We start from the raw sequence: 11,588 nt of genomic DNA, 5'->3' as shown, positions 1-11,588 counted from the left end.
GTAATTTAATGCAGTGCTTCTTGTACAATCTGAGACTCATTTTATATCAGATGTCACTCAGCCAGTGGAGATCGCAGATTTTTAAAGAAAACAGACCCTAAACGCGCCGATTTTGCATTGACATTCAATTCACCGGAAACAATTAACCCAGGTTACTGGCAAATTAAAAGTCCTATTAGCATGCTTCTTCATATACCCTGTAGAAAATAAAGACTATACAAGGTAATTATTTAATGAGTGCGAATCATGACCTTCTGAATAATATTATTGACAAGATTAACGCACCAAAAAAAGTTTAAAAACCGCGAGCGTGCAGTTCAAACGTCATTACTCATTGTGGAGTGCCTTCAAAATCTATTTACAAAGTATTTCATCTACATTTATAATCTAATATTTGTTTAAGATTTTTTTTTTGTAATGCAGAGATTTATATTAAAGACAATAACAGTCAATTTTTAAATTTTTCTATAGCTATTTCTTTTTATTTAAATCATAGTAGATCAAAATATTTTAACTATTTATTTTCATGATGTATAAATACTCATAATATAAAACAACACAATATATATTTAAAACAGTACAAAATTATTATCCCTGCTAAAAAATCCAGCTTAAACCAGCCTAGGCTGGTTGGCTGGTTGACCAGCCTGGTTTTAGAGGGGTTTTGGCCATTTCCAGGCTGGTTTCCAGCCATTTCCAGCCTGGTCTTAACTGGTCAGGCTGGAAAATGACCAGCTAAATCCAGCTAAAACCAGCTTGACCAGCCTGGTTTAAGCTGGACATAGCTGGTTTTGGCTGAGCTCCCAGCCTGGCTAGGCTGGTCAAGCTGGTTTTAGCTGGTCATTTTCCAGCCTGATCAGCTAAGACCAGGCTGGAAACCAGCCTAGAAATGGCCAAAACCCCTCTAAAACCAGGCTGGTCGACCAGCTAAAACCAGCCTAGGCTGGTTTAAGCAGTTTTTTTCAGTAGGGATATAAAGCAAAATAATAAGCATATTGATCTTATATATAATTACAATAATGGGAACTTATGTGTTTAATATAAAAATTATGTTTAACCAGCTCATTTAAAGGCACAGGCGCAAAAACATCTACAACTCCCTCTGACCCATAGATTGAGATTATTAACAGGCTATAATACAAGATCTGAAACTTCAGACACATTCTGGAAACACAATTTTTACATCTTGTAAAAATGCCAAAATGGAAGCCCTTTAAGGTACAATTCACGCTAGTTTTCACGTGACATCACGAAATTAGAGGAACGCTCAGCCTGGTGGGCGAAAAAAAAAAATACCATCTGAAATGATAAGTTGCTGAGTGATTTCTCTTCTTTGCCAAAAAGCTGGATAATCATTGCGCAATAACATACAGCATTACTAACTAATGTGGAGACACGTCTGGGCTCTGCTTCTACAGAATTCCCCCACAGAAATGTATGGATTTGTGCCGAACAGTAGCATGATTGACCCATAACAATCTATGGTGCCTGCAACTATCATACTGTACGTTTGTATGCTTTTTATACAGTTTCTATTCTAATTTGCTGGTTAAGTGCAAATAAAGTATTAATTTAAATGCAAAGTTGAAGTATTAATAGCAAAAGTGAACGAATAGATATTCCCTACCAGCAAATAATCATCTATGCAAAAGAAACTGACAGCAAATATAAAAGCAGACACTTACAAACGTCGTCACCAATGACTAAAAGCGCACTCACACTATGCTATCTGAACCGTGCCCAGGCCCGTTTCCTGGTTAGTTTGAGAAGTGTGAGTGCTCTGAATTGGGCTCAGGCGCGGTTCATTGGCCGGCCCTGGCCCAGTTGCAAGAGGTGTGCCAGAGTGCGGTTCACTTGGGCTTTGGCGCGGTACATTTGTAGTGTAAATGCAAAGCACGCCTGAGCCCAAAACTGAAGACGCGGCATCACTTTTAAGGGAAAGCTTCATATGGATTTATTAATCATTCTTACTGTTCAGTGAACACAAACTGTCATAGCTTATCAAAGACGCAAACCCCTCACTGCATGAGAGCTGCACCTCCAGTAAACCAATTATTTATAAGCGTCAAAAGTGGCTGAAATATTTGACTGTGTGTCACTGCATATCAAACGACTAAACGATATAACTAAAGAAATCTCCACTGTGCTGAGCGAGAGCGCTTCTTTTCTGCTAAACTGAACAGTGCATCATCAATGACGTAAGCGTGCTCTGTCTTGGAAGCAGTGTGAGTGCGGGCCATTGCGGGAGAGGGGAGGGGGGACAATCGTGGTTCGGCGCGGTTCAAGGCAACTGTACAAAGTGTATGCCCCAAATCACTGAGGAATATCCACAAGATAAATGTAAACATCGGCGAATTGTTTCTCTGACATGGACATGATGGTTTTAAAGGACTGAAAAACTCAACCCAGGCTCATTCTGAAAACGTATATCCACGGACGTTTCTGGAGACCGCGAAATACCTCCCGGCGACATGTTTTTCGGCAAGTTTTTGTTTTCGCGAATCCGCCAGAAGTCGCCTTGTGCGCTTTTCGATATCTCAAATTTCCCTCGCGAGTGCCATTCGTGCCTGCTGTTCTCACGTAAACCCACCAGAGACCACTGTCGACTCACTTTTGGACAGACTTTTTGACTGACTGAGTGAACGATCGGCTGACCCACCCTCCCCCTTTCCTAAACCCAACCAATTTTATCGATTGACCCGCCCACCCACTTCCCTAAACCCAACCAACACGTTTCAAAAGCAATCTAAAAAAATAAAAGCCCTCGTCTGACTTTTTTTTTTTTTTTACCACATCCTCACCCTGCTACTTTGTTTTATATTTTGGATTCTGTTTTTGTCTTACATGCTTTCTGGAACCGCTCTTCACCGGACTCGAACCCCCGTCTTCGTGGTCAACTCCTCTCTGCTTCTCAAATCCGCCGACGGACGTGGCACGCTAATGGGACAAACAGGTTGCAGCCGGAATGCCGTCCATACAGAGGTAAGCGGTCAGCTGGTAAGCGCGAAAAGGAACAGCGTCACACCGCCCTGTAGCGTTCGTTTAAAGAAATGAAATGCAGCCATATGTACCTCTGCCTACGTAATTCGCTGTCTCCAGAAACGTCCGCAGAGCTACATTTTCACAATGAGCCCGTGTTAGAAAAACTGCTGCGGGGGCAGTATATGGATCACAAGAGCCCACCATTTAGTTTGTTAGTTTGTTATTCTGTTAATGTGTGATCCAAATATTCATAGCTTGAAACTGATGGAAATATGAGAAGATTGTCACATATTACTATATGGTAATGGTTGGTGTTTTATTTATGTTTGCTTTGTTTACCAGTCACCATTTTGGGGGTGTAGGTGTTATGTGTGGCGTTCAATCCTGCCGGTAATTATTACTTTCAATCAGGGCTTGACATTAACACCTGCCAAATGCGGGTAGATCTCAGCTCTGGCGGGTAAGACAGCCGCTCCCACTAGCCACTTTGGCTGGTTGTAAATGTTTTTTTAAATTGTAGTTTTCTTAAAAGCAGGGTTCGACAATAAGGATGTGATCATAGAATCGAGAAGCAGCACGACTGACAAAAATAACTGTTCGTGCGAGCAAAAGAAAGCAGGTGAATACAGAATGAGAGGATGATTACTCGCGCACAGGTGATGTGATGCACGCGACTGTTAAAAGCGTGCGCGCTCCCGTTTATTTGCGCGAAGCAACCGTGAAACACAACTGGTGTGATCGGTTGTCTTTGAAATAGACTGGAAAAAAAAGCAATGCTCGTGCACCCACAGTCCTGCTGCTTTTAAGAGCTCAAAATTTTTAAAGATATAAATCCTTTTGTAAGCAGCAGCAGCAGTCACTGCTTTCGTTTTAAAGCTCCTCCAGGGGGATCTGGAGGTGTTCTCAGGCCAGCCGAGAGACATAGTCCCTCCTGCGTGTCCTGGGTCTTCCCAGAGGACTCCTCCTGGTAGGACATGGCTGGAACACCTCCCTAGGTAAGTGTCCAGGAGGCATCCAAAACAGATGCCCTTAGCTGACTTGATCGGCAGCGACTCCGAGCTCCTCCTGGTTGACAGAGCTCCTCACCCTATCTATAAGGGAACTCAATTTGCCCGCTTGTATCAGGATCTTGTCCTTTCGGTCATGACCTAAAACTCATAACCATAGTCATGAATAGTTTTAGCTCAGTGAACTAATAATTAGCTGCATAATAATAGTTAGTAAGGTAGTTGGGTTTAGGTATTGGGTAGAATTATGGATGTCGATTAGCCTGAATAAGCCTGAAGTTATTAGTATCAGTTGTTACTTAAACTAAAGTCAAAAATAAAAGCAGAAATAGGTTTGCAATCAAATGTTTTGATTAAGGAATATTTCATCAACGAAGGCGCTCGTGATCCTGTTTATTTTCACTCGCTGGAGGCTTTAAGCTGGAGAATTTGCAGATGTAAAAGGTTCACTTCAGTCCTCGAACTATTTCAGAACTCTCTATGAACAGAGTGATGTTTTTCCAGGGCACCTTCGGAAGCAGGACTCTGGAAATAGCAGGACTGTAGACATTACGGCGTGTGTTCTGGCCTTCGCTCAAACACTCGGCCCGTTGACTGCGCTCTGGCTCACTGTACCCGCTGGAATGTGCCGCTCCGACGTATTAAAGCAGATCATCAATAGCATGCTTTACATAGTTGTGCTGTCGGACCTGAAGCAGCTTAATGAGAAACTCTGAACACACACAGGCTAGCAGTCTAACACACTGTCATTTTATACAAGGTTTGGGTAGAACTGTAGTTTCAGCAGGGTTCCCAATGTGTTTTAGAAAGTCTATTCCAGATTTATTTTTTTATTTTTGTCAAAGTCATGGATAAATTTTTTTTTTGTTACTTTATAAGTTTTAATTCGCATTTAGCGGCATGGTTAGTTCAGTGGTTAGCACTGTCGCCTCACAGCAAAAAGATTGCTGGTTCAAGTCCCAGCTGAATCAGTTGCCATTTCTGTGTGGAGTTTGCATGTTCTCCCTGTGTTGGCATGGGTTTCCTCTGGGGCCTCCGGTTTCCCCCACAGTCCAAACACATGCGCTATAGGTGAATTGGATAAACTAAATTGGCTGTTGTGTATGTGTGTGTGAATAAGTGTGTTTCCCATTACTGGGTTGTGGCTGGAGGAGCATGCGCTGTGTAAAACATAAGCTGGAATAATTGGTGGTTCATTCTGCTGTGGCAACCACCAATAAATAAGGGACTACGTCAAAGGAAAATGAATGAATGAATGAATATCTGATTATTGCTGTCTAAAATTACTGACAGATTTTGTGGTTTATTACTTTTTTCACCTCAAGAACCATTGGTCTCTGTCATTTTTATAAAGGAAACACTGACAGAAGCAAAGAGAGAAAGGCTTTACTTCTTTTTTTCTTCAGTTTTATTTATCATGTATTAGCATGTTTTGATTCAGATGCACAAGAAATATGTTATCAATCAATAATGTAAGTGTATTTGTAGCCTGAACTGAAAATTCATTTATATAGTTGGTCAAAATGATTAGCTCTTCTGTAAAATTAGACTTTTTGAAATATTTCCAGAATTCTGTTTAACAGAAACAAGATTTGTTTTAAGAACACATTTTTAATAACTATTTTCTAATAACTGTGGCACGGTGGCTCAGTGGTTTGCACAGTCACCTCGTAGTAAGAAGCTCACTAGTTCGAGACCCGGCTGGGCCAGTTGCCGTTTCTTTGTGGAGTTTGTATGTTTTCCCAGTGTTGGTGTGGGTTTCTTCCGGGTGCTCCGTGCTCCGTTTCCCCCACAGTCCAAACACATGCGCTATAGGGTTGCCGCTGGAAGAGCATCCGCTGCATAAAACATGTTTATAGTTGGCGGTTCATTCCGCTGTGGTGACCACCGATAAATAAGGGACTAAGCCAAAGGAAAATGAATGAATGAATGAATGAATGAATGAATGAATTTCTGATCATTGCTGTCTAAAATTACTGACTGATTTTGTGGTTTATTACTTTTTTCACCTCAAGAACCATTGGTCTCTGTCATTTTTATAAAGGGAACACTGACAGAAGCAAAGAGAGAAAGTGTTTACTTCATTCATTTTATTTCATTAATTGATTTTATTTATCATGTATTAGTGTGTTGTGATTCAGATTCACAAGAAATATGTTATCAATCAATAATGTAAGTGTATTTGTAGCCTGAACTGAAAATTCATTTATATAGTTGAAGTCAAACCTATTAGCTCTTCTGTGAATTTCTTTTTCAAATATTCCCCAAATGATGTTTAACAGAGCAGGGAATTTCTCACAGTATTTCCTTTAATATTTTTTCTTCTGGAGAAAGTTGTATATTTGTTTTATTTTGGCTAGAATAAAAGAAGTTTTGAATTTAAAAAAAAACAATTTAAGATCCATATTATTAGCCCCCTTAAGATATATTTGTTTTTGATTGTCTACAGAACAAACCACTGTTATATAATGACTTGCTTAATTATCCTAATTAACCTAGTTAAGCCTTTAAATGTCACTTTAAGCTGAATACTTGTATCTTGAAAAATATCTAGTCTAATATTATTTACTGTCATCAGTTATTAGAAAAGAAATCAGTTATTAGAAATGAGTTATTAAAACTATTATGTTTAGAAATGTGCTGAAAAAATTATCTCCGTTAAACAGAAATTGGGGGAAAAATATACAAGGGACTAATAATTCTGACGATATATATATATATATATATATATATATATATATATATATATATATATATATATTATTTATTCATTCATTCATTCATTCATTCATTCATTCATTCATTCATTCATTCATTCATTCATTCATTCATTCATTTATTTATTTATTTATTTATTTATTTATTTATTTAATTATTATTATTATTATTATATTTTTTTTACAGTATCCCGTTCAGCTCAGAACTGAAGGCCATAATAACACAGCAGCGTCAGGAATGCAAGTACAGGTGTTTTGCAGCGTTTCGGGACATTTAATGCTTGTTTAGCTGGAGCTTCATTCAGTGCGGCTCAGGAATGAAGAATGGCCTCTTTCACGCCGCTGTGTAAGTCTGTGTGTCCTTCACAGTCACTTTCTTTCAGAAGCTCTGATAGCTCTCTGGTGTCTCTACCTCTCAATGAGATTTCAATCAAAGTCCAGGAATTCTGCTCGATAACACAGATTGAGTTACATGGTGGCGCATAGCAGGGAATCTGTGGGCTGTACTGTATGATGATGATGATACATGACACTTTCTAATCGAAGTAATAATTCAAAATAATTCTTTGTTGCTGGGGTTTACAACTTCTTTATAAAAATATATATATTTATTAATAGTTATTTTTTAATTGTTTCTGGGCAAGAAGTTGGCTGGTTCGAGTCCCGCTGGGCCAGTAGGTATTTTTGTGTGGAGTTTGCATGTTCTCTCCGGGTTGGCATGGGTTTCCTCCGGGTGCTACGGTTTCCCCCACAGTCCAAATAACATGCGCTATAGGTGAATTGGATAAACTAAATTGGCTGTAGTGTATGTGTGTGAATGTGAGAGTGTGTGGGTGTTTCCCAGTACTGGGTTGCAGCTAGACGAGCTTCCGCTGTGTAAAACATATGCTAGATAAGTTGACAGTTCATTGTGCTGACCCCTGATGAATAAAGGGAACGTGAATGTGGAGATTCCATATACTGACCTGATCATGAGTTCTCTAATCATATTTTAGAAATCATGTTGTGTGTATACCAATATTATATCTAGAGGTCTTTGCCTTGCATATAAGCCACTTCTAATACCAAATAATCAACTAGAAATTAAGTTATTATTTGCTGCTCCTAAAACTTGGATGGGCGACAAGATTTTGTCAGGAAGTGTGTATTTTGACTCTAAGTTTTCTGACCTTTACAGCTGGCAGTGGCTCCGCTCCAGGTGCCGTTCTCCTGGCACACGCGTGTCACCGGTCCCACCAGACGGAAGCCCTGCAAACACGTGAAATGCACTTCATGACCCAGCAGATACTTGGAGCCAAACTTCCTCCCGTTAGCTGGTGCCACCAGAGGAGGGCAGGAGGACAGAGCTGGAGGAAATAAAGACATGCGGAAATGAATGTCAGTAGCTAAAATGTTTCCATCTCCCTATTTTTATGAACATTTTGGAAAATTGCATAAAAATGCTTACTAAAATTGCCAAGATGTACACACGTTTTACAAATGTGCATAAAACACTTAAACATAAACCTTTTATCTGCTTAAAAATTGTGCGGAAATTACTGTATAGAAACTTATTTACAGAATAAATTCCAGCATGAGCATTAAAAAAGTCATGTGATTTAGTTTTAACAGATTATGTGATTATAAAATTGTGCATGATGGGTTGCAATAATGGACAAATCAGCGGTGCGAGCACATTGTAAAACATCTGAAATGTTGTTTCGCTCATTACTAAAATCCCCTCAGCCAAAGTCTGTTATCACAGTGCTTCAGTATTATTATCATTATATTATTATTATCCTCCAGCCTCCAGAACTGTCTTGAGCATCTGTCTGCGTTCCCAAAGAGTGTCTCACACCTCTAAAAGCGACAGCACGTTCATTGCGTTTCGTCTTCTAAGCCGCAAGTCATTTATTATAGAAGAAAAAGGCCCACAAATAGCTTATCCTACAGCAGAAAACTCAATTTTTGATATTTGCTGCCAGTTTATCGGTGATGAGTGATGATGTTGTCAACACATGTTCATTGTGGATAAGTACTAGGGGTTTCAAAATGAATTGTTTCTTCGGTGCACCGCGATGCAGACGCGGACAATTCGGTATCGGTTCAGTAACAATCATAACTGGTTATTATGTACTGATGTCATTTATCTCATATGCGCTCTGTCGCGAGATAGGTGAGCGCGGGTATTTACAACACTTCAGGTGTTACTACTTAACTCTACTTAACACTACTAACTACTTAAAAACGCAGAAACTGTGCACAACTTCACTGCGTGTGTGTGTTTTCTGTACAGTCTTTCACTGACACTTACAACAGCAGCCCCTATTTCTCTGCGATTGAGGGAATGAAAGTACTCCATTTCTCTCTCTCTCTCTCTCTCTCTCTCTCTCTCTCTCTCTCTCTCTCTCTCTCTCTCCATTTCCCCTGCTGGCATGACTTTTCCTCCTCTCTTCTTTCCTCTTGGCTGTTACAGCGATACTTCTGGATATAGGTTCTGCATTCCTGTGTAGGGCTTGTACTGTGCATTGTCGCAGGACCTGACCAGATTTCATGCGACGCGGGAATAAATTTCCGAATAAAGCGCGGGAGCGGTCGGTAACTCTGGTGTAATTTTAACAGGAGTGGGCGGTCTCACAATATCGCTCCCAAGCGAGCGAGCAAGCAATCATGCGTGCCCCTGTCTACATTTCTGGAGAGTTTGAATTATGTAGCCAGATAGTGTAGTACGTGCAGATTATGTGGTATGTCTGGCATTTCGTCTCTAAAATCAACGATATTTGGTGGTATGACGCCACTGTCAGCTTCTGTTCCTTTTTGTGCTACCAGCTGACTGCCTATGGACAGCGTTTCCGGTGTTACCAGTTTACCCAGTAGCTTGCAGCGTACACCGGTGGACTTGGGAGGCGGAGCAAAGTTGACCGCGACAACAGGGTCCAGTGAAGAACTTTCCAGAAACCAGGTAAAACAAAAGCAAAACTAATTAAATAAATAAACAGGCTGAAAATGACGGGGGTGAACTTTTCTAGATTGCTTTTGAAAACACTATCATTTGGGTTTTAGGGAAGGGGGTGGGTGGGTGGGTCAGTCAGTCGACAGTTAGCTGGTTTGGTCGACTGAAGTATATATAGCTCCCTCGGGTGGATTTACACGAAAAAAGGACGAGCTAGAGAAATTTGAGATCTTCAAAAAAAAAAAACATACTCAGCGGTTTTGCAAAAACAAAAACTGAGAGCAGATATACCTCCGGTTATGTATTACAGTGTTCCCAAAAATGTAGACCTGGGTACATATCCACAATGAGCCTGGGTTGGATTTTGTTCTCTTCGACTCATTAGATGGAAAGACTTTTAAAGTCTAATTCTCATCTTTGCATGGAAACATAACTAGTGTAGTAAAGGGTTACATGACGGACGGAAGGTAGCAATGCTGAATCCTGGGATATTTGGCCTGAAGGCAGACACGTGTTACTGAATGTGGGAGCCGTCATGGGAAAGATGCAGCGGAAATGCCTCATTTCATACACACAGCTCACGAACATTCACATAATGGCTTGTAGAATAGGCTCGCATGGTGGTTTTGTTTTGAAATGAAATTGATCCTGCTGCTGTTTGCTATTATGATTTGTGTCAAATAAATGAACAAAGACGCAGATAAATTAAATAATGTTTGCACATCACAGTGCTTCTGCAACAACTCTTGAGTCATCAAAATCTTTATATTTCAGGTAAGTGTAGGGTTAACTAAAATCAAAAACATTGAAGAATAAAGTAGATAGATAATTACATGGGCAAACAGATAGATTGATTAAGAATTTAATCAAGCATCTAACATAAATATTTTTCATTTACTTTATTAACTTGATCAACTACTATAACTAATACCTCAAGTCCATGTTCAAATTATTATCATTAACTAACATTTAAATATTTATAACATATTAACATTTATATATATATATATATATATATATATATATATATAGTTGAAGTCAGAATTATTAGCCTCCCTGTTTTATTTTTCCCTCAATTTCTGTTTAACGGAGAGAGAGATTTTTCAGCACATTTCTAAACACAATAGTTTTAATAACTCATTTCTAATAACTGATTTATTTTATCTTTGTCATGATGACAGTAAATAATATTGACTAAATATTTTTCAAGACACTTCTATACAGCTTAAAGTGACATTTAAAGGCTTAACTAGGTTAATTAGGTTAACTAGGCAGGTTAGGGTAATTAGGCGAGTTATTGTATAACGATGGTTTGTTCTCTAGACAGTCGGAAAAAAAATTGCTTAAAGGGGCTAATAATATTGACCTTAAAATGGTGTTAAAATTTAAAAACTGCTTTTAATATAGCCTAAAATAAAACAAATAAGATTTTCTCCAGAAGAAAAAATATTATCAGACATACTGTGAAAATTTCCTTTCTCTGTTAAACATCATTTGGGAAATATTTAAAAAAGAAAAAAACATTCAAAGCTGGGCCTAAAACGAATGAAAAAGTAAAAATGAATAACTTTTGGAAAAAAATAAATTATTTTCTGTGCTTTTAAAATTAAAAGTAGCAAATAAGCAGTATCTGTTCAAAATTAAAATAATTCTTATATATCCTGTAAATAATATTTTAAACAGTGCATTTCTTGCATCTTTTGTAAACAATTATTTTAATGTAAATAATAATTTTATTGTAATGGAAAATATGCCGTCTCAAGGCATTTCTGGTGCAGCTTACAATCATTGTCAATTTAGTGCAAAGTAAGGCTTAAGAATGGGTCAATCGTCCTACTTGACCAGAGATCAGATGTGGCTGAAAAGTGGCTGCAGAAAAAAAAGTCAGCCTCAGAGTTTTAAGGAGTTAAAACTCTGCATCGAGTGATCGCAATGACCCACGACACCTGC

At 38.8% G+C, this 11,588-nt stretch overlaps 1 protein-coding gene across 1 annotated transcript in view; it reads right to left on the bottom strand.

The window, feature by feature from the left end:
* The window catches only part of LOC130239598 (fibulin-7), a 48,458-nt gene that overhangs the window by 24,669 nt on the left and 12,201 nt on the right, over positions 1 to 11,588 (bottom strand). The window contains exon 3 of the mRNA XM_056470866.1: positions 7,876 to 8,052. Coding sequence (XP_056326841.1) covers positions 7,876 to 8,052 — 177 coding nt within the window. The remainder of the gene's footprint in view (positions 1 to 7,875; positions 8,053 to 11,588) is intronic.

Source organism: Danio aesculapii, chromosome 13, assembly GCF_903798145.1.
Source record: "Danio aesculapii chromosome 13, fDanAes4.1, whole genome shotgun sequence".
Classification (NCBI taxonomy): domain Eukaryota; kingdom Metazoa; phylum Chordata; class Actinopteri; order Cypriniformes; family Danionidae; genus Danio; species Danio aesculapii.
The sequence above is the reverse complement of the archived record's forward strand: the minus strand, read 5'-3'. Positions and strand labels throughout refer to the sequence as shown.